At 49.5% G+C, this 22,736-nt stretch overlaps 1 protein-coding gene across 3 annotated transcripts in view; it reads left to right on the forward strand.

The window, feature by feature from the left end:
• The window catches only part of WIPI2 (WD repeat domain, phosphoinositide interacting 2), a 34,086-nt gene extending 22,881 nt beyond the window's left edge, over positions 1–11,205 (forward strand). Inside the window, exons 6-12 of one of the 3 annotated variants that reach the window (XM_037507069.2) lie at positions 270–362; positions 3,791–3,861; positions 6,215–6,322; positions 7,469–7,633; positions 8,677–8,784; positions 9,981–10,111; positions 10,982–11,205. In XM_037507069.2, the coding sequence (XP_037362966.1) occupies positions 270–362; positions 3,791–3,861; positions 6,215–6,322; positions 7,469–7,633; positions 8,677–8,784; positions 9,981–10,111; positions 10,982–11,094 (789 nt within the window). In that variant the 3' untranslated portion in view covers positions 11,095–11,205. Of the gene's footprint in view, positions 1–269; positions 363–3,790; positions 3,862–6,214; positions 6,323–7,468; positions 7,634–8,676; positions 8,785–9,980; positions 10,139–10,981 lie in introns of all 3 variants that reach the window. The other 2 variants (XM_037507070.2, XM_037507068.2) reach the window with 2 other exon arrangements.
• The last annotated feature ends 11,531 nt before the right edge of the window (positions 11,206–22,736 follow it).

Raw genomic sequence — 22,736 nt, forward strand, 5'->3', positions numbered from 1 at the left:
TATTCCCAGAAGTGCCGATCTCCTGGCAGTGTGAGTGTATGAAGGAATGGAGAAAACTATAAAAACTTTATTAATAAATTGTTTTTTTATATATTTTAAGCAGCATTTTTTGGACCCTCACCTTAGTAAATCACTTGGATTTGATGTTCATATTAACTATAATGATGTTTTGGTAACAGCTCATTGGCATTTTCAGCCTAATGACCATGGGTAGCATAGGACACAGTCTCGTTGCATGACAGTCACAGTTTATTGGTTGACCTTTTCAGAGAGCTGCCAACATGATCCCGGCTCATGACAGCCCTTTAGCAGCACTGGCCTTCGACGCAAGTGGAACCAAGCTCGCCACTGCTTCTGAGAAGGTGGGTCAGGTGGAGCCCAGTAGAAACTGGTTCAAAGGTTTCATCAAACTTTGTCAGTTCCATTCATTCCCACAGTCAAGTCATCAAACAAGTTTTTATATCAACCAGCCACTCAAGACGCACAGATAACAGCCCTCCTGTCAGGCATGAGAATGTGCTTTTATCTGACAGTTGAGAGCTGATGTGTGTTTGTGGTAGGGGCTACAGAAACATGCAGAAGAGAAGAAAATGCCATTCACAGCCATGCTACTCATCCAGTGTGCTTTTATTTTTTTTAAAAAAAAGATTTTTTTTTTTTATTTATGCATACAAGAACTGGGGTACAGACCAGAGGTGTGGGGGTGAGAGGATTCACCAGAGACAGAGTGCAGAACAGAACAGGCAGATTGACTGAAATATTCTGCTGAGGGGAGCAGCGGGCAAGTCATGTGGGTCACCTCCCTGGCCGGGGATCGAACTCGTGCTGCAGTGGCTGCAGATTGCTTCATAGTGCTGTGCTTAACCCCTTGTGCCACCAGGGAGGCCCCCAGTCTGCTTTTAAATTGTGACACTAATATATATTAGCACTTAGGAAATACTTAATAATGTGAAAAAGCAGTGACATAATTCTGTCAAGAGCTGATCTGAACATACTTTATTGTATTCACTCATCTTTTTTGTTTACTAAACAAAATTGACAACATACTATCTAACATATCTTCCTTTTTTAAAAACTGCATAATGTATTTCTTTAAGTGAAACACTTCTAATGGTTGAATAATGTTCAGTTGTGATTTACTTAATAAACATTGCCTATTGGGCCTCCCCTGGTGGTGCAGTGGTTGAGCACTGGGCTGCGAAGCTGCCCACAGCCTCTGAAGCGCCAATTCGATCCCCAGCCACTGGCGAGGGTCCCACATGGTGTGACAGACCTCTCCTGCCATGCCCGCTGCTCCCCTTAGCAGTGTATTTCGTCAGTCTGCCTGTTCTGTTCCCCACTCTGGCTCTGGTGAATTCTCTCACCCTCCCGCACTTCTGACTGTACCCAGTGCTTGTATGTATGTATGTATGTATGTATGTATGTATGTATGTATAAATAAATAAATAAATAAATAAATAAATCTTTTTAAAAAATTGCCTGTTATTTAGGATATATTAGAATAACATATAAATAATATTTAGAGTATTTAGAATAGTGCGTTTATCTTATGTATAAGTCTTTATATGCATCTTTAAATAGTAACTTAAGAGATTCCAGTGAGTAGAGTTTCTGGGTTAAAAGGAAATGTATTTTTCCAAATTCTTCATGCACTTGATGCTTTGGCTGTCCCTTCCTCTTAGCCTTTGTGCCACTGAAGAGCCCTCACTCTCTTGTACTTCCTTTTCCATTCCTGTTCCTCTCACCTTAAAACTTCCGTTCTTTGATTCCCTTTCTCTCATTAGTTCTCCTGCTTTGTTCTTCCCTTGTGAACACCAGCAAAATTGGCCACTGCCTAATTTTACTTTGATGCTTTCTTACCAAAAACCTTAGTTAGCCTCCTCTCCTAAATTACCTCTCCAAACCATCCTACCAAATAAAATATAAAAGCAGTCAACCCCGTCTTCCTAGGTCCTTTCCATGTGGGTGTTTATTCTTAACTCTTACACCAGTTTCTGTAATAATACTTTATTATTGGTGGATGACTTATGGATGACCTAATTATACTAGATCCTTTATATTATTTGACTTATTCGATCCCCTCAGCAAGGTAATTGCCCATTTTATCTTGAGGGCTCAGAAAGGTTAAGTGATTTGCCCAGGGTCCCCCAGTGGAAGGTGACAGAGAAATTGGACTCCTACCCTGACTTCACTTTTAAATACTGTGCTGAACAATTACACCTTGGCTTTGTCATCTTTCTTGAGAGTATCAAAATGGCCCTGACATTCTTGATTAATCAAAGTCTTTTCATGTATTTTATCAGGTCTTAGAAAGGCTCTTTATAAAGCACTTCACAGATTTCAAAGCCAGTGAAAATAGGATCATCTTTTTTGGACTATAAGGAGCAAACTTTTGATTTACTATTAAACAGAATCCTCTAAGTTCATGGCATGAACCCTAGTATATGCTAGGCACACAGGTGTGTGGTTTCATTACCTACTTTCAAGGAACTGCAAACTGTGACTAACAGCACTTAACTAGTATCCTATAGTAGGTCTGCCATTACAAAGCAAATCTAAAAGACTACAGAGGATAAAACCCTTCCCATGTTTTTTATATGAATATGCTATTTTATACCAATTCTTAAGAATTACAAACTCCATGGGTGTCCTTCTATCCAGAGAATCACTATCTTTTAACATTTTCAAAAAGGAATCTGTTTTATCTGCAGTCTGATTTCTAGTTGTTACATCCCATTATACATATTTACCATAATGTAACCAATTTCTAGTGTTCTGCATTTAAGTTGTTGATAGTTTTGTTTTGACTATTTGTAAACATCATATACTTCATGGTTTTTATATAGAACAGTTTGAACCTTTAAAATAATATGGGGTTAAATGTTGAAAAATTCTTCCCTACAAATTTGAAATGTTTTAAGGTTTTCATTCTGTTCTATTGGTTTACTGCTTTATGTGCTATTTTATTGCTATAGCTTGCTACTATTCTGTCAATATTTAGTTGTTGAAAGTACTATTCATTTTAACTTTCTTTATTTGTTACCCCGTATTCTCCCAGTTCAAGCCCTGTCTCCCCTTCCACCCATCCCCTACTAACTTGGGAGAAAGTGGGAAATAGGGGAGTGGTAGGGGAAAATGACATCTTGAAAACATTTCATTTCAAACAGGGAAATGCTGTAGCTCACCATTTATTCATATTTTCTTTTGTGTCTTAGTCAGTTGAAGTTTTCTTAATATAGGTTTTACCATTTTATAATACTGTGTTTATTGCTTTTTAGGCAATTAGGTAACATTTCTAGCTAATCTGTTCTTTTGGTCAGGAACTCAATTTAAAGTGCCTGGAAAGGACTTCAGTGGGACCTTAGGCCTCTTCAGGTCACTGAGTTAGGGGGAGATCCCCAACATGCAGTACACAATAGTTGGTAATAGTTTAGACTTCACATGACTTAGAAAAAGTACAGCTATTAAATTCCACATCTGATTTCAAAGCTGGGAGTATCATTCTAACCATAATGGTGAGTTCCAAGTGAGTTGATTTAAAGAAAAAAAATTTAATGTTAAGTAAACAATAGAACATGGGATATTCTAGTGTGTTTGTGACAAAAAAGGATGAAGGTCGTGTGCTATGTTGGGGGATGGGGAAGCTGGGGGAGGCCTCAAACCTCCACACTGGCTCAGTGTAGAGCTGTCTGCCAATGTACCATATGTCACACTTACAGTCTGATATGAAAGAAATAGAAAAGGCTATTTTTACTTGGCTAAAATTCCTTTTTCTTTCCTTTTTTCACAGGGAACTGTGATTAGGGTGTTTTCCATTCCGGAGGGACAGAAACTCTTTGAGTTCCGGAGAGGAGTTAAGAGGTAAAGTCTATAATCTCCAAAGTTGATCCAGGACCTTCTGTTTGGGTTTTATTTTTCTGTGACCAAACAAGTAGAAACTTGAAGAAACACTGGGAATCCCAGTTAAATAAAGCGTTTTCAGCCAGATGCTTGACTAGGTGTGGTTTTAGGATCTCATCGGGAGGGGTAGAGAAGCATTCATATAAAGCAAACTGGGTTTCATTTGTCGGTGAAAGTAGAGTGATGGCCAAGTAGCCCAAGAGCGGAAGAACCTGTGTAACCAGACCTTCTGGGGTGAGATGCAGGCCAGTGACCTCCCTAACCTGACTTGTAGCTCCAACCTTCTGAAAACTTGGGACCAGCTCCCTCATTTCTCCTTTCACCTGGCAAATGGCTTTGGCTCTTTGCTTAAAGAAACCAAACCGTGAGTCACAGTGTAGTGTTGGCCTTAACTCTCCTCCCACTGTTTGCAAACCTTCCTGGACCTGTACTCAGGCACCCCCTTCCTGATCCTGGCCTTAGTCCTGATCCCCTTAGTCCTGGCCTCCACTGCAGGAATCTAGTGCAGAGGTGTCTTCTGCAGCTCAGGGGACAGCTCTAAGTATGGCCTTACTCAGAGTTACTTTGACCCTGGAGCTCTGGTTCCCACCCACATGGGAATCGAACAGTGCCCACCTCCCAGGGGCCATGAATTGGAGCAGGCAGTGCCGGTTCTTAGGATATGTTCTGGAACTTACAGCTGCTTGCCTCTCCCTCCCCCTTGTCTGGAACCTTGCACTGTCCTCACTCTTCTGTAGGGTCATCCTATCAACTGGCTTTAGTGTCCTATCTTCAGAGCCAGGCTCCCAGCTCCTGCCCATTACTGCCTCCTGTGTTGTTCCTTTTGCCCTTGGTTTTCCTTATATCACACCATTCTCAATTTTTCTTTTCTTACTCCATTATATCTTCCCCTATATCATTTCTTCCCCAGAAATACTACTTACCCCACTCTGTATAGCCCACACCCGCCTAACAGTGCATCTGTGTGCTGTTGGGTCTTCATCTGTGTGGAGCCCAGCTGCTTTCCTGAGGTGTGCCCACATTTCTCCTGCTGGAAGATGTTGGGTGCTTACAATTGGCCAAAATGTGCCATCTGCTCGGCAGTGCTCACATTTGGTAAATATCACCATTGTCCCTTGACCTTGGACTGGAAGCTGGCTCCTCTCTCGCTTCATGCCCCCAGTCAGGCCTCATGCTTCCACCCTCCTTGTGTCAGTCCCCCTTAACACCTGTCTTCCCCCACATCTCCCAATTCACATCACCATCTACCACACACTTGCCCCGTTCTCTGGTGCTTCACACTTGAGCCCAGGTGGTTCTTTGAAGGTGTAAATAGAATTAGAGCACATCTTGCCTGTGGGATTAATTCCAAGCTCGTATACTCATTGGTGTACGGACCTCCCAACATCCAGCCCTTTCTTTCGAGCTGTTCTTATTTTACTTTCCCTGTTGCCCCAAGTTTTAGCCACACTGTACATCCAGTGCCTCAGAAATTCTCTTTGCTGGGGTCCTGCACATGATGTTTCTGTGTCTGGAATGTCACGTTGCTGACCAGGCCACTCCTGAGCCCTTGGAGTCTGCGTCAAGCGTCTCTCACTCCAGGAGGCTTTTCCCTGACACTCAGCAGAGATGGCCCCTTCCTTCTGCCACTTCTACTTCTTAGTAGCACCTTCCACCTCTACTTTTTAGCTCCATTTTGTTTGCAGCAGATTTACAGTTTGTACACACGCTGTACTATAGGCTCCAAAAATGGCAAGAACCTTCTGATTGATCTCAGAGCTTTTGTGTAGTGTTGGGTGCATTGTGAGTACGTGGTAAGTGGGTGCTAAAACGACAGGAGTGAAAGAATGTTGTACTTCTGTGGTTATGAGGAAATGCAGATTATTGATGACTTTGGGAGTTAAGACCCACTGTGGTGACCCAGTGTGTTGAAAGCTTTGCTCTGGTCTTACATTAGGATGGCTGCTGACTTACCTCTTGCTTCTTAAGAATTTGCCATAATTTGAATGTTAGATTTTACTCACTTAGTGCCATAATGCAATCTAATTGAACTAAAAATGGTTTGATGAAGTCCCTGTTCCTTTTGATATTTGGAATTGCAAAGAAACTGGCTGTTCAAGGATATATTAAGGAATTGCTCTTACTTGGCACTACACACATTTTCTATAAGGAAAGTTTTCAAGAAGATGCTGAGAGGAGTAAAAACGAGAGCAGGAAGCCCAAGTATGCCTCTGCCAGGGACTATCTCCTCTGTCACTTCAGATACACAAGCCCCTGGAGCAGTTGCAACCTGCCCTCTCCAGTGTTTGGGCGGTAACCTGCCTCTTCTCCCCAGGTGTGTGAGCATCTGCTCACTGGCCTTCAGCATGGACGGCATGTTCCTCTCGGCGTCCAGCAACACTGAGACTGTGCACATCTTCAAACTCGAGACTGTGAAAGAAAAGTGAGTTGCAGATGTGCTTGTTTAAAAAAAAATGTACAGGGGCATCCCCAGTGGTGCAGCGGTTGAGCACTGGGTTGCGAAGCTGCCCGCAGCCTCTGCAGTGCCAGTTCGATTCCCGGCCTCCGGGCAAGGGTCCCACATGGCGCGCAGACCTCTCCTGCCGCCCGCTGCTGCCCTCAGCAGTGTACTTCGGTCTTTCTGCCTGCTCTGCCCCCGCCCCCCACTCTGGCTTTGGTGAATTCTCTCACCCTCCCTCGCTTCTGACTGTACCCAGTGCTTCTATAAATAAATAAATAAATCTTTAAAAAAAAAAAAAAGTACATTTTTCTGCATGAAAACATCAGCACAGACTGTGTCCTGCTTTTTGATGTTATTGCCAATAAAGCCCCTTGAGCTGGCTGTAGGTTATCACTACATATCGGCTCAGCAGTAAAATGGGTTTTTCACATTAAGACGATTGTTCCGGTGTGGGGGGTGTGCGCAAAGGAGATGTTGTAAGAGGCAGGAAGGGCTGCAGTGGAATCCTTGGTCAGTGCCACTGTCCACCACTACCGCTCCCGTCCACGCAGAGCTTGTGGAGGTAGCCCGTCCACATTGTCTAGCCACAGAGGGTTTTTATTTCAAAGCAGTTGATTTAAATTTTGTGTTACTAAATGGATATATATCATGAAGGGGGGCCTCCCTTTAATTTTCCCTTACTCAAAGAGATACTTAAGTACTTTAGATACTTACAAAATAGTCATCAGATGAACAACAAAAACAGGAAAATAACAATTTGATTGAGATTTGTACTAGTCAGGTTTTTAGAGGTTTCCTGTTAAAAAGATCCAGGGAAAGATCATGAATTTGGTCCTCACGTTGATTGTAAGTGGAAACCTGATCATTTGCCATAATCTAACTCAGGAAGCACATGACTGTCCCAGGTTCTGAAATCTGAAGGACCTCATCCCCTCACCTTTCCCGGATGGTGGTACACTCTTTACCACTCCTAGGGTCTCCAGAGGTCGTCGTTTCTATGCTCCTCTTTCAGGAAGTAGGAAAAACTCCTCTTTCAAATTTTGGGGCTCATGTTTGTGTTCGTGAACAAGGTCATTCTCACAATAAAGAGTTCAGTTCTACATAGCAGATGACATTTCTGTCTTGTAGACCTCAGGAGGAACCTACCACCTGGACCGGGTACTTCGGAAAAGTGCTCATGGCTTCTACCAGCTACTTGCCCTCTCAAGTCACTGAAATGTTCAACCAGGGCAGAGCCTTTGCCACTGTCCGCCTGCCTTTTTGTGGCCATAAAAATATCTGCTCCCTGGCCACGTGAGTAAGCATGGGTATGCCCTTCTCCCCTTTGCCCCATTCCACACACAGTCAGGAGCCCCAGTCACAGAGGCTCCGTAGCGTACAGAGACTGACTCGTCTGTACGTTGCCCCTGGCCAGAGAATATCTCAAACTTAGACCTTTAGTTCAGTCAAGAGTTTGGGGGACATGGAGGGAACCACAGAGTACGCTGCGTCATCTTACACATAATGCTTTCTTGGCATGTCTTGTTTCCAAAACATCTTCCTCTTTCTGTGTTTTGAGAATATTTGAAGTGTTAATGAAAAAACTTCATCAAATCCTAACCCTGTGAGATTGCAAATAATTCACCCTTGGGACCTACCAAAACAGTGGTTTCACTTAGCGCAAGGTTCTCCCTGGAACTGCCAAGCACAGCTTCGGCATGCACAGGAGGTCTTAGGAAGTTCGTTGGGCTTGGCCATAGTATGGCCATGTGGGACAGAATGTCTGGAAGTTCATTGACAGACCATCCATGAATCCGCACACATTGTGTGGCCTCCTTTTTATCTAACTCTAGTGTAGTTGGAGAAGTTTATGAAAGTACATGTTGGTAAAGAGAAAAGCCATGAAAAGGCTTTTGTTCTGATCTCTTCTCCTATGGGCTTTGGTGTTTATCCACACACATGTATTCATCCTTGGCTTCGAAGTACAACTGAAAGTAACACTCTGGGCATGATCATTATCCTCTTCTATGTTTTGCTTAACTATAAGGATGCATTCCAGAAAATGTATCTGTTTCCATTCAGATTTGTCCAGCAGATACCATGAAGTGTAATCACACAAACCTAGATAGGCTGGCCTGCAGCACATCTAGACACATGTAGAAGCCACTGACACACATACAGCGTGTTGTTGGTAACAGTGTAGTTTGCACAGCGCATGACTGCCACAAACACACACAACTAAATATGTAAAGGGGTAGGGAGGTCTTCCCTGGCCATGGCTTGGGGAGGTTGCTAGTTTAACAATTGTGTGTGAAAGATGTGTTCTTTAGAGTTTGGATGCATTTTATTCTTACTAGAATTCAAAAGATTCCTCGATTACTGGTTGGAGCTTCTGATGGATACTTATACATGTACAACCTGGACCCCCAGGAAGGAGGCGAGTGTACCCTGATGAAACAGCACAAGTAAGTTGGCCTCACACTAGCCATTGCCTCCTCTGGGCTTTCTGTGTGGTCAGTCTTCTGACTGGCACTTGTGTGTTCATTTCCTCAAAAGCCAGTACTCATTCCAGCGTGGCTGGCCTAAACTGTTGAGAAGCCCTATTTTGCCAGACAAGATTTGATTCTGCCTGATGATGGGGCCATGCAGGCCTCCTGCCCTTTTACACCTCTGCCAGTGACCCAATTCACTGGAGACAGGAGTAGGAGGGGTCGGGTGCAGCCTTGCTCTTCCCTGTCCAGAGGGGGAGTCCAGGCCTCGTCCTCTGTAAATCCTCTGAGGATGGAACTTAGCATTTTGCAAGAATGGAATGGCACACGCAGTGCCATCCACAATTTAGTACACTGCTTCAGGATTATCTTGAAAAGAAGGAATTAATACTGGTTCACTGGGAAGCAGGGCAGTTTGATTTTCTGATGTTCCTTTTTTGGAAGGTGGGAAGGATAGGTTTCCAAAGGTGCTAACAACAGTGCTGTCACACTCTTAGGAGCAGGGTGGAAGTAGGGGATGATTTATTTATTTTTATATATATACACACACACACACATAATTGAATTCTATTTATGATTATAAGTAGTATATAATATATTGAGTTCTATTTATGATTATAGAGCTTAAAAGTGAAATAAGATGGCATCACTAGGTGTAACTTTTTCTGATCGGATTTGTCATCTAAAAATCTAAGTGGGGGCCTCCCCAGTGGCGCAGCGGTTGAGCGCTGGGTTGCAAAGCTGACCGCAGTCTCTGCAGCACCAGTTCGATCCCCGGCTGCTCCTCGGCCACAGGAGGAGGGTCCCACATGGCGCGCAGACCTCTCCTGCCGCCCGCTGCTCCCCTCAGCAGTGTACTTCGGTCCTTCTGCCTGCTCTGCTCCCCGCTCTGGCTCTGGTGAATTCTCTCGCCCTCCCGCGCTTCTGACTGTACCCAGTGCTTGTATATATAAATAAATAAATCTTAAAAAGAAAAAGTTGTCATTTAAAAAAAAAAAAATCTAAGTGAACAGTTACATGGGTATTACTTAAAATCATCCGAGTGTGATGCACACGTGTGCATATCCACCTAAAGAGGGTCCTGTGCGTGTGTGGCGGTGGGTCTGGCCTGCAGGCTGCAAGGCAGTGTGGCCATTGACACCCTGACAGTTCTCACTGTTCTCTTTTTCCAGGTTGGATGGCAGCATGGAGACAACCAACGAAATCTTGGACTCGGCCTCTCATGACTGCCCCTTAGTAACTCAGACCTACAGCACAGCTGTAGCCAAAGGTACTCACGTGCCTTCGTCCCCGACAAGACTTGGTAAGGGCTGTGACACAAACCTGGAAGGTAAATTATGCCGGGCCCTCTGGGCATGGTTCTCATGCTCTACTTTCCACCCCATCACAGTGCCTGCCTGCCACTTTCTCCTGGGCGGGGACAGGGAGAGGACACAGACATAGACACGCTTGTCTCAGCTGTAGTTTCCAGGCCTCTCAAGGCCAGATTCATTTTCTTCATCTTTGAAGAAAAACTCATCATGGCTCAGGCTACTTTGGGTGTACATGAAGTGCTCCCTGTCCTGTCACCGCTCAACTGAAATAGAGCCCTGAGTGTTTGTAGCTGGGTGTTTACCCTCCTGCTGTGTGATCATTCAGCAAGTCTGCATCCGCCCTCCCTCCTGACCCCCAGGGGGTGGGGGCGGGGTGGGGGGCAAAAGGAGAAAGGGCCACAGGAGCAGGACTGGGCCTCATTTAAGGCCATCTGCTGCAGCAGGCAGGCAGACCAATAAGGCCTGGCCATTTGACTCCTTATGAACCATCTTTCCCCCTGAAAAATTCACCTTGAACTCAAGTAGGCAATCATGCAGTTTTGCTGCACATTTGCCCTTGAAATCATCCCTTATACCCAGGTCTAGATGCACTTCCACTCTCCCTGTTCACTAAAGAGAATTTGTTAATTAGGAAGCCCCTGTTCACCACATAAGCGTCTCTTGGACATTTAAGAAATTTCACTTCATTTTGAGTTGCCTAGAACTGGGTCAGGAGAAAGCAAAATGCAGTCCCACTGTGGGCAGCCATTTATAAACCCACCCTGTGTGCCCCTGGCCCAGCTTCAGGCCTGGCTGTTGGGGGTCACCTTCTCTGGCCCCAAGCCCTGAGGATGACAGACTGTCTCTTTGTCCCTATGCAGCCTACACAGATGAGCTGGGTGCAGCAGGTGGCACTTGCCTGGAAGAGGAAGCAGGTGCCCTGCGGCTGGAGGAAGACAGTGAGCACCCTCCCATGATTCTTCGGACTGACTGACCTTGACCTGTGAACTCTGACCCCAGAAGCAGAGAACACTGGCTTGACAGAGGACTTTGTGTTATGCTGCTATGAACTTAGACCTGAGTTGGGGGAGAAGATGGCAGAGACCTAAAAAGAAAAAAAAAGATTGTAGCTGTAGTCCGACTCCATACTGTTGAGAAATACATTGTTTTCACTTCAGTGGCTTTTAATCCTGCTTATGAATTTTAGCATTTTGTTTGTTTTCTCTTTTTGCCAAAATTAACTGTTTGGTGAAGCCCTTGAACTCTCCTTGCTTTGCATGCATTAATGTGCCAAGCCAGCATAGGAGCGCTAGAAGCCACTTTATAACAACCTGCAATTGTTGGTTTTTTAAATCTGTATATAATGAGGAGCAAATACGCGGAGGAGGTGGCGTCATGCGGTGGTTCTGGTTGAGGCTGGTTCTGCTCGGACAGGTCCAAGAGCCCCTGGGACTTGCCAGGGCTGGGCCGGACGTTGGCCTCAGAGGAGACCTCGCTCCCCAGAGCCCCTCCTGGACCATTTCCCCCATTTTATTTTGTTAATTAAATTTTTCCAAATTAGGTTATTCTGAGATTTCTTCCATGGTGGACTTTGTTTCTGACTTGTTTTCCATGTGGGTGTAGGCAGGGAGCAGTTCTAATTCTTGTAAACCTTCCCTTCTGACAGCAAGTAGACGTGGAGGAATATTGAGGAATACAGGAGCAGAGGAAAGTAGTTTCATTTTTTTATATAATTATCTAGTCTTTCATCTTCCTGTTGAATAACTGTCGTTTAGCTTTTTTGTTTGTTTTTGGAAATTTTATGGCTATTCCTATGCCCTGTGAAGCCCAGAGTTAAAATGTGATGAGTACCCGGGTTATCCTCGTAACCTTGAGCTCCACTGTCTGTCAGGGGCCCTTCCGCCTGCCTGTGTCAGAAGCAGTAGGTAGAAATATGAGAGAAGGTGGCTGTGAAGACCTACTTTACCGGGTGATATGTGCCTTTTCTATTTTAATCTTACAGAATTTGTTCAGCAAAGTGGTGAGAGATTGTGGTCACAAGTTCCAGTATTTGCCTAGCTTCCCTTTTCATTTTTTCAAAATTAAGACAACCTCAAATACCTCAAATTCTGCATTCCAAACCAAGACACACAGCAGTTAAATTTTGAGGGAATTTAAGTGGAAGTTAATGGCATAGAAGCTCATTGTAGATTCTTTGGAATGGTGACAAGGATGCAGTAAAGAACAAGTGTTGTGTTTGCACTGCCTTTTCACCTTGCCAGGTGTTGAGCAGAGGAGGGGTCGGATGTCCGTGTCAGCTTGTGTGCGTCTTGGTGGTAGCGGCTGAGTGGCCTGTAGAAGGGAAAGGGGAGTGTGGGTTGAGCTGGCTGCCCAAGGGCAAGCGCCTGGTGTATGTGCACCTTGGCAGTGCACCTCCGGCTGCTTGCAGGTGAAGTCCCACATACACAGGCTTCCTGGAGATCTCTAGAAAAGCTGATTACGGCAACAATGTAAAGTTCCACTGTAGTCGGAAAGGAAAGGTGGGCGTGGACTGCACTGCAACCTAAAGTCTAGCCCGTCTGTCCAGGATCCTTGATGAAATGTGATCTGTCGTGAATCCAGGCTCTAGCAGAGTGAGCAGGCAGTTGCCTGTACCAGAGCCGTGGAGCATAGGATCTGGAATGTTCTCTCACTCTTTCTCTCAAGTCATTGCTCTCCTCTTCCATGGCATATCTGGCCAGAGTGAGTGTTAATGGCCAAATGCAGTGTCGGTGTACGTGATAGATACAGGACCCTGAGGTAGGGTGTCCTGACAACCAAAGAAAGAACTGCATTTCCCGTTCTGTGTTGGGATGTGCCTGGCCGTGGTGCCTGCTTATTGACTTACGTGCTTGTAATTTGGGGAGTCAGCTGGACCTGACCAGGTTTCTCATGGTTGAGACATGCGGTTTCCTCTTTCCTTGGGGTCGGTAGGCCTGGAAGGGGTGGGATCCTTGTCCCTCTCTGTCTGTTTCCTCACTTGAAGATGGGCAGTGAGGAATGGTGACCTGTGTCCCATGTCCTCTGCCCACCCCCCATATCCCCAGGGGCCAGCAGGGCTAGAAAGGGAGGTAGCACTCCCTGCAGGGTGCTTCTGGGTTCTAGAAGCCCTTGGCTTGCCTGGGTCTGACTTAACCTGCGGAGTTCTCGGTTGAGTAAACGAGGTGGGTGTGTGTATGTTGCTGACTGAGCACCACTGCGGGATCTTCACCCTCTGTTCCCTTTGTGTTTCATTGCCACAAGCACCTCTTACTTTGTACTCTAGTGGGCCGAGCCCAAGCATCAGGGCAGGGCTGCGGCTGTGGGGGAGCCAGGAGGGGAAGGAAGCCGCTGAGGTGTCACTGGTGGAACTCTCCCTGCCAAGCCCGACGCTGTTACAAAGGGACTTCCGCTGAGCCAGCCCGCGTGTGAACTAACTCAGCTCCCGACTAGACACCAATGTTAATTTTTATGTAATATTTTTCCAAACTTTAGAATGAAGATGATGGAGGGTGGAGGAAACAAAACCTGGAAACTTATTTAACAAACTGTATAAATGGGACCAAACCTTTTGTATTTTCTAAAATGAACCAAGAGTTGGATTGAACCTGGAGTTTAAAAAAAACTGAATTCAGTCCCCGATTCTGCCACCCTCCTGGTGGTGCAGCTGGGGCGGCTCCCCAGGAGCCTCGGTTTCCTGACTGGACAGCAGGACAGCCTTCCCTCACAGGGTGGTTGTGACGTGTGACTCCACGTGTGTCCTGCAGCCCCCGGCTCGGCACTGGGCCTCAGGCGCCAATAAACATTGAAATGGAAACTGGTCTTACGGAATTAAACTGAGCACTTTTATTCAGTTCTGGTTCCTGAACGCAAAGCTGGGTGGGAAAGGTGAAGTGTCCGGCACAGGTGAGTGTACCCGTGGCTCCCTGCCGCCCCCGCCTTGCCTACGGTCCAAAGAACCAGCAGCCCTGCGAGTGGCCGGTGCAGATTGAGTCTGCGCTGCAGTCACCGAGATAAGGGTGGTTCATCACCAGGACAGAGGTGCAGGGTGCCCTGGGCCCCCACCCTCATCCCAGAGCAAGTCCCCTGCCTGGCCAGTGTGGGACTGATCTTGGTCTCTACCTCCAGCGTGGCCCTCCCCTGTGTTGGGCGCACACTAGAGTGAGTTACCACGTCCTTTCTACTCATTTTCATTTGGGGAGGAGAAAGAGAAAGGATCTTCTTGACTTCCCCATGGCTCCTAGTGGGCCCCGTACTGATCTCAGCACTTCCAGAAAGACTGAATGTGCCTAGGTCACAGCTCGGCAAAGGGAAAAAGGACGATCAGTGATGGCAGGAAAATGTGTTCCTCGTTAATCCCGCTGCTATTCACAGTTTCATAACGGCATTGGCCATGATAGGTCGCTGCCCCAAACCTCTGTAGAGCCCATCTTTTGCATGCAGAGAATGGCAGAACCCCTACTTAAAATGTACGTGTGACACTAGCTAGCAAGCTGAAAATCCAAATACGTTATTTTACAAGTGTACTTAATTCTTAAACTTGGTGGACAGGTGAGAAAGGTCGTTTGGTTTCGCAGCATCAGAGATGTGAAGAGAGTCACTCAGGCCATCAGTGTTCTGTTTGGGGAGAGGGCTTTTGACACAATCTTTTTTGTGAGTAACTTCTTTCTTACTGAGAGCATCTGGTCGTGAATTGCCAAGCAGACAGATTTCACTGGTGTGTATCCTTACCCATGTCATATCCTTGGCCCAAATTGTACCTTTTCATTTTGTGGATTTTGTGAAGCACAAGCAAAAATCGGATTTTGAGGCTTGGCCAGCCCTAATCCTTCCCTGGTATCTGACCAGGAAAGTCATTTGGAAAAATTAAATCTTTTTAAAGCTGAGAATTAAAGGGACTGTTTTGATTCTTCACCCCCTTATTTTCATTCTTTACTGAGTTGGAATATTTCATCTTACATTGCTCTTCTCGGTGAAACTGTTGTGTGTGTTTGGGTGGGGGGGAGTGTGAGGGGGACGGAGTGTGAGAATGGAGGTGAGTGTGACCGTGTGCAAGAATGAGTGTGTGTCTCAGCCACAAGTAGGTGGCTGATTGATTACACTGTGCACAAATCAGACCGGAAAACCCATTGCTGTCTGTATTTTATAACTGCATCAAGAAATTAAATCCCGTGGTGGTTTGCCCTCCCCCCCCTTCATTGCCTGCTCAGACTGTGCATCTTATTTGTACCATGTTTAAATGCACTGAAATCCTACCCGGAATATTACAGCGACGTTTCTGAATCCTGCAGCTTGACTGAAATCTTACAAAAATTTCCCCCCCGAGTTCATTCATTCCTTGCCCTTATCTGATTATAAAAATCTGAATCTTCCCCACATGGGGAGACTAATAAGCAGGTGAGTGCTCTTGGGGTCCCCGGGCAGCTTGATTTTGTTGGTGGAAGCGGTTGGCTGCGTAGAAAGTGGACTCCATGGCTTGCCTTCATGTTTTAATTAAAGCGTTATTTAAATGCAGTGCTAGTTTGGCGGCTTCTTTTAGAAACACATCTTTCTTTACACTGAATTCAGTCACATTTCCCTGCTGGTTGTAGAGAATTCATTCTTTTTTATACCAAAGGCCAAAAATTATCTGTTTTTGTCCCCGTATAGGACCAGCCATGTGGTCGCAGCACAGGAGACTTTGGGTGGGCTGGTCACTGTCCTCTTGAGTTGGGTCTGGACTTGAGATCTTTGGAAGGACTTGAGCAGCATCTCGGGGTGTCAGTGCTTCTCAGAGCCCCCATCCCGGTTGACATTGACGTCGTGTGTAATTCTTCAGGGAAATACATGAGACCCCATAAATCCATGAGCTAGTTTGGGTTTCTGTTTCTCAGAATTTGAGAGCATTTTTTTTCCTACTGTAGCAAGTTCTTTTTTCATGGATTAACATCAGATGTACTGGGAGGCCCTTTAGGGCAGGGAGTCGGGAGGAGAGCAGTGTGCTGAGGCCTGCCCTTCCTCTGGAGGAGGTCCCTTGGCGTCCCTTGTTGGCCTTCCCTAAGCTAGTTGTGCCCAGACTCACTGGAGCCGGGCCCCGAGGGTTCAGTCTGAAGTCCGGGAGGGCAGCAAGGCCGAGTGCACGCAGGCACGCACGGAGCCATGTGCGGGAGCTGATCTGCCGGGTTAAGGAACTTGACAGAACAAGGTGCATATTAAACAGAAGCTATTACCAGCTCCAGCAGCCATCTTTTGAATTGATGCCCTTGGGATGCCCTATCCAAAGCTGCCTTTCATCAAGAGCCTTCAAATAAGGCCTTGAGTAAAGTGAGGTGTTTTTTTTTGGTGGGACCCTCGCTGGCGGCCAGGGAACGAACCGGCGCTGCAGCCCAGCGCTCAACCTCTGCGCCACCAGGGGAGGCCCGAGTAAAGTGGGTTTTAAAAAGAAGCCCTTCCCGCCTGCCCTCATCAGCTATGGGACGAGCACCTCAGAGTGGCCGCAGGCGCCGCCATCCCTGGGCCTGCTCACCTTGGGCCTCCCAGGACCCGGCGCCGGGGCTAGCCGGCCTTGTCACTAGACAGTCTTCGGAGACTGAAAGGTAGTTTGGAAGGCGCGACCCTGTGGGACCGTGGGGCAGTCCCCGGAGGAAGAAACGTTCCCTCGGCTGCTGGGTCTGAACTCAGGTCTCCCGGCCGTGCCGCGTCAACCCTGCCCTTCCAGCTCCCTCGTCCACGCTGACTCTCCGGCTGAAGAAGTTGCTCTGTCTTGCTGCTATCTACGCTTTTCTAAATTAAAACTGCAAATTATCTGGAAATAGAAAAATCGTTCTGGTTTACAACTATGCCAGGTCACAGGCTCTGCCTTGGTCTTCCTCAGGGTGAGGACTTTCTTACCGGGGTGGGGGGAGTTGGAGCCCCACAGGCTTGATGCCCCCTCCTCTGAGGCTCTGTGGGGCCCTTTCCCTCCCTCCGGAGGGCGGACCGGAGAAGCTGGTCCCGGGGCTGTGGTGGGGGTGGCCAGGACGCTCAAACCTCTTCTTTCTCAGAGCCATGGTGGGGGTTGTGTGAGGCTGGTGGGGGTGACAGCTGGGTGACAGCCATGTCCGGGTCAGGCTTCTAGCCTTGGGGCTGGACAGGCGAATGAGGAGCTTTGTCCACAAGCTGCTTAGGAAGAACCCGCAACAGGAAAACACAAAGCCCGTCCGCCTCCCCGTATGCAGAGAGGCCGCCCTCTGACCCGGGAGCTGACTTCTGGTTGGCACCTCGGGCATCGGGTCTGTTTGAGAGGTCGCTCCCTCTAGGCAGAGCTGAGAGCTTGGGATGCTCCTGCCCCCCTTTGTCTGCACAGCTGGCGGCTGCACGGGAACGCTTGCTTCCCACCAGGCCCTTGAGTGGCTGTGACTGTTTGCCCACCCTGCCATGACCTGTCGCCAACCAGGCGTGGCTGTCAAATCAGGGAGGACGTGTCTGATTGTTAGCCCCGCTGGACCCTGTGACTCAGTGTGTAACCTCAGTCTTGAGACAGCCAGGCCCCCTCCCCAATGCCAGAGTTCCACTAGCGGCCGCTGTGTGAGAGGGCGAGCAGATGGATGACTCCTCAGAGAGGATGTTGGGGTCCCAAGTGCATTCACAGGGGAAACGATAAAAGCCTTTGCCCAGCAGGGAAATGAGTTTCCAGCAAGTGGGAGTGGGCCTCAGTCTATCCGTCTGTGCTGCGGGGAGCTGCCCACATGGCACCTGGGTAGGAAGCAGGGTGTGGGGTTCAAGAGGAGCGAAGGTAAAGTGAGGTCAGATTCTGGGCTAGGCCACAGGGTTCTCCCGTTCTGAAGTTGGAGTGTGAAGTTGGAGTGTGTTTCCAACCCACATGTGTGGTTCACGGTTCCACTCGATCCATTGGACCAGCTGGGGCCTGAGGACCCAACACCCCTCTCGCTGCCCCAGGCCCTGGAACACGCCTGGAACCTATGTCCTGCTCCAGAGCAGCCACCTTGGGGCAGGGGCACGCGGTGCCGACGCTGGAGGACCCAGGGCGGGGTCTTGTTGGCGGAGGACAAGCGCGCCCCAGCTGGTGGGTGGTCAAACGTTCATATCGATTTTCTGGGTATAAATGTAGAGGCTCAGTAGAGAGAAACGTCCCTTCTAATCACCCCCAAAGCTAATGCAAGGTTAACATTTTTGTGTTTGCTTCCAGCTACTTTGCTCACAGAGACGTCATTTTATAAGTTGATTTCTTTAAATTAGCATGCAGATCGCCTTCTCCCCGCGCTGCCAATGCGGCTCTATTCTCCAGTCCCCAAACTGGAATCTGCTCTCTGACAAAGGGTTTGTGTGTTGGGCGCAGCGGCACCTGCCGCGGTAGCTGCTGAGTGATGGGCCGGTGCGCTCAGAGCCTGAGGCTGCAGAGGGGCCTGAAATAACAGGGCGCCAGAAGGGATGGAGAAGAGGGGTGTGGGTTGTGGTTTGGGGTGTGGGCACCATGTGTATGTGTGCATGACCTGGGAGTCACGTGGCGTGTGTGTGCACACCTGTGAGCAGTGTGTGTGTGTGTGTGTGTGTGTCTGTCTGTCTGTTCCAGCTGCTATAACAAACACACCACAGGCTGGGGAGTGTATATAATCAATGGAACCTTATTTCTCACAGTTCTGCAGCTAGAAGTCCAAGATCAAACTGGCAAAGATTTGGTGTCTGGTGAGGCCCTGCTTCCTGGGTCATACCCTGTGTCCCCCCACAGTGGAAGGGGCGATGGAACACTGGGGTCCCTTCTATAAAGGCACTGCCCCCAGTCATGAGGGCTCCCCTGTCCCAGCCACCTCCCCAGGACTTCACCTCCCAGTACCATCACATTGGTTTAGGATTTACTAGTCTAGTTTGAGGGCACGGGTATTCAGATCACACAGGTGTGATCCGTGCGTGCGTGTGTGCATCTGCATGTGTGGCATTGGGAAGATCTTCCTTTAATTCCATTATTAGTCACTGTCGAGACTATCAGACTTTTCATTCAACAGTCGCTCACTGCCAGTGTCCCGGCAATGGGCTTCTGTTCTGGGCGCTTGGTGGGCAGCAGGTGGTGGAAACCAGGCAGGTGATGTCCTCCATCCTGAAGCCAGGCCGGCCTCATAGGGTCGTCGGAGCTGGTGGGTTGTCCTGCGTGGCACATTGGCTGTATTCCCCTCAAATCCTCATGCAGGCCTCGCGGGGGTTCCCCTGTCTACCACCCCCTGCCTTGCATCCTGCTTCATCCCTCCCGCTCAGGTGGTCCGCGCACGGTCAGCAGTTTCCTTGAGTTCAGGATATTTATTTATATTATGCCAATGACTTGAGCAAAAGCATCCCAGATGGCTGTGACCAGGTCAGACCTGATGTGGCAGGGCCCTAGCAGCTGCAGCTAGGGTGACTCCCCTGGGAGCCAACCGAGCTGTTGTCCCAGTAAGCACCTGCCTTCCAGGTACAGGACCTGCCTTCCAGGTGCAGGCAGGCGGCAGCTTGGCCCTTCCGGTATCGAACAAATTCCATCCCTCAGACCTCAGACAGCAGTGATAAAGGATGTCTAACTCATCACTTAAGCGTCATATTGACAGTGGCCCCCCCAGCAGGAGGAACCACCAAGAGCAGCCCAGCCCGTGCCAAGCTGCCCTCCTGTCCACGCTGGCTCCCTGCTCCTGCCAAAGAAGCAGGGCCCCCGGGCCCATAGGCTCCACCAGGCCGCATGGGCCTCTCTCCAAAGGTCTCCAGCAGTGCCCGAGGAGGAGCCAAGAGGCGAGGGGCCTAGGTTTCCTGTTTCTCGGGGTTTTCAGCATCAAGGAAGCCGGGACTTGCGTCCATTCTGAGGGCAAACCAGGATTCAAATTCCAACTCCATCACCTGCCCGCACAGGGCAGCAGGAACCAGGGCGGCTTAAACCACAGACTTCTATTCTCCCACAGTTCCAGAGGCCAGAAGTCCAAAATCAAGGTGGCAGAGGGCTGTGCTCCTTCAGGAAGCTCAAAGGGAGGCTCCTTCCTGCCCCGTCCAGCTCCCGGCAGCTCCCAGCGGCTTCTGGCAGCCCTTGATCGTGGCCACATCACTTCAGCCTCTGTCTTGACACAGCCCGCGGCACCGTGTGTGTCTGTCCTCTCTTCTTACAACGAAGACACCTGTTGTTGGGTTCAGCATCCACCCCAAAATCCAGGACGACGCTATCTCAAGATCCTTAACTAGTGGCATCTGTAAAGACTCTACTTCTAAATAAGGTACCATTTTGAGCTTCCAAATGGACATGAACTGGGAGACTCACTGCTCAACCCCAGTACACCAGCCTTAGGTTTCCGAGGACATTCGTTTAGCCTCCAACCTCAGTTTCCCCACAGGTGAGGCAGGGGCAGTAATTCCGGGTCACACCTCCAGCTCATTTGTTAGGCAAGGTAATTTACAGAACGCCCCGCCCAGCCCTAGCCCAGGCATTCTAGAACTGTTACTTTTCCTCCCCATGAGCACACCTGGGCCAGTACTGTTCAGGTGCAAGCTGAGCCCCAAGCCCTCTATAGGGTAAGTAAAGATCAGAGCTGCCTGGGGGCTCACCAGGGCTCCCCAGGGATTCAGAGGCAGTGGGTCTGACAGGAGTGGAGCCCAGGTGCTTCTAGTAAGTTCCCAGGTGAGCTGACACTGCAGGCCGGGGGTGGGGGGGTGGGGAGAGGAAACAGTGAGAACTACCCTCCTAAGGACTGGGTTCAAGTGTTAAACACAACCCCACCAAAAAAGCAGGGAGCAGGACGATGTGCTGGGCATGGTGGTGGCCAGCTGCATTGTGACCCCGCAGGGAGCTCGCTGCCGGCCCTTGGGGAGGGGCCTCTCATCCTCAGCCGGGCCTCCACCCGGGTCAGTGACCAGGAGGTCCTGCCGACAGTGAGCTGAGAACAGCCTCGTCCTGATGACAAATGGCGCACCCACTGGCTCCCCTGCCACCCAGAGTCGCAGTCTCGGGGTGCCAGGGGCGCCCTGCGTCAGGACGGCTCGGGGCAGGCAGTGGGCCAGCTGGGGCCTCTTCTGCGTCCGGGCTGCAGGGCCAAGGTCACTGACGTGCTCTTCTCCCGGGAGTCACGGGACGCAGAGGGCAAGCCAGGGCACTAAAACAAAGCACGGCCAAGGCCTCTGCCCCCCCAATCATGGCCGTCCCTCAGCCAGAGCACCCACAGGGCAGTGCCTGCTCGCTTTACCGCAGTGGGGCCTCTGTAGGTCTGCTGAGAAGAGAGCTGAGGGGTTGTTTGAGGGCCCCGGCCTACCTGGGCACCCAGGGGTGCCTTCGTAGCCTACTGTGAGCCTGGGGCAACTGTCGCACTTGAGGGCGGGGCCTCTCCTCCCAGCTCACCTCTGCATTTTGGCGGAGACATTGGGCAGGCACAGAAAGTGACCCAGGGAGGGCCTCCCCCTGGTGGCGCAGGCAGTTGAGCGACGCGCTGTGAAGCTGCCCGCAGCCTCTGCAGCGCGGGTTCGTTCCTGGCTGGCGAGGGTCCCACAAGGCGCAGCAGACCTCTCCTGCCTCGCCCGCTGCTCCCCTCGGCAGTGTGTTTCGTCAGTCTGCCTGTTCTGCTCCCTGCTCTGTCTCTGGTGAATCCTCTCACCCTCCCGTGAATCTGGCCTGTATCCCGGTTCTTGTATAAATAAATAAATAAATCTTTAAAAAAAAAAAAAAGTGACCAGGAAGCAGAAAGGGGCAGGCACGTCTGCCCACCTCTAAGGACCTGTCTACCAGGGGTGCTGTTCTGTGGCCACCTGCAGCAGCTGCACACACCGACTATGTGCTCGGGCCACGTCCTCTGTCCAGAAAGACTTGCCAGGAGAAGGCTCTGCCCTGCAGCCGACCTCCCGGGTGAATAACAGATGCTCGGGCAGGCCCCCCTGCAGCTGGAGGGGTTGCACTGTGGGCAGCGGGGAGTGGGAGGGGGAGACTGCAGCATCCTACACAGGGGGCAGTAAACGTAGCTCAGTTAAAGGAGAACCTACAGGTGTCCTGCTGGCTCTGTCCACAAGGGCGATTGCCTTTCCCCTCTGGCAGCCCAGGGATTGGCACAACCAGTGCAGGACCCTCCCCCAGTCCCACACCCATTCTCACTGACTGGCCCTGGGGCCTCTGGGGCTCACCCCCAATCACAGAGCAGGACACTGAGCTGCCTGGGTGGACCCCGGACCTCTGAGCTGGTGCTTTGCGCACGCAGCAGGGAGATGAGCCAGGAGGGAGCCGCGAGCAGCTGCTGGGGACCCCGCGGCCACCTGCAGGGCAGGAATGGGGTTGCCCTCTGGACAGCTCTTGCAGAGTGTCTCTTCCCATACACCTGGTCCTTTCTGCTTGACCTCCTCCAGTAGAAGAGGGGTGGGGGACCCTCCTAGCCCTACAGTCTGTGTCCCTTCCCAGAGGAGGAAACTGAGGCCCGGAGAAGATGTGTGTAGCGGCTGGAAGGCACAGAGCTGGCTCCTCCATGATACGCGCAGACGGGTAAAGGAGGGTCCTGGAGCCCTCCGGGGCTTTCTCAGGTTTTTACGGCACTTTCACCTGTAGTGCAGCAGCCAGGTACACGGCAAGCGGGGTGCCGGGGGTCAGGAGGCCTCCCAGCCCCCAGCAAGTCTTCCCTCTGGGCTCCTCTGGTGTTCTCTCTCCCCTGCTCCCTCCTGCCTCTCTCCTGCCTCTGC

The sequence above is a fragment of the Talpa occidentalis genome, unplaced genomic scaffold (genome assembly GCF_014898055.3).
Source record: "Talpa occidentalis isolate TD23 unplaced genomic scaffold, MPIMG_talOcc4v2.1 talOcc4.12, whole genome shotgun sequence".
Lineage (NCBI taxonomy): Eukaryota > Metazoa > Chordata > Mammalia > Eulipotyphla > Talpidae > Talpa > Talpa occidentalis.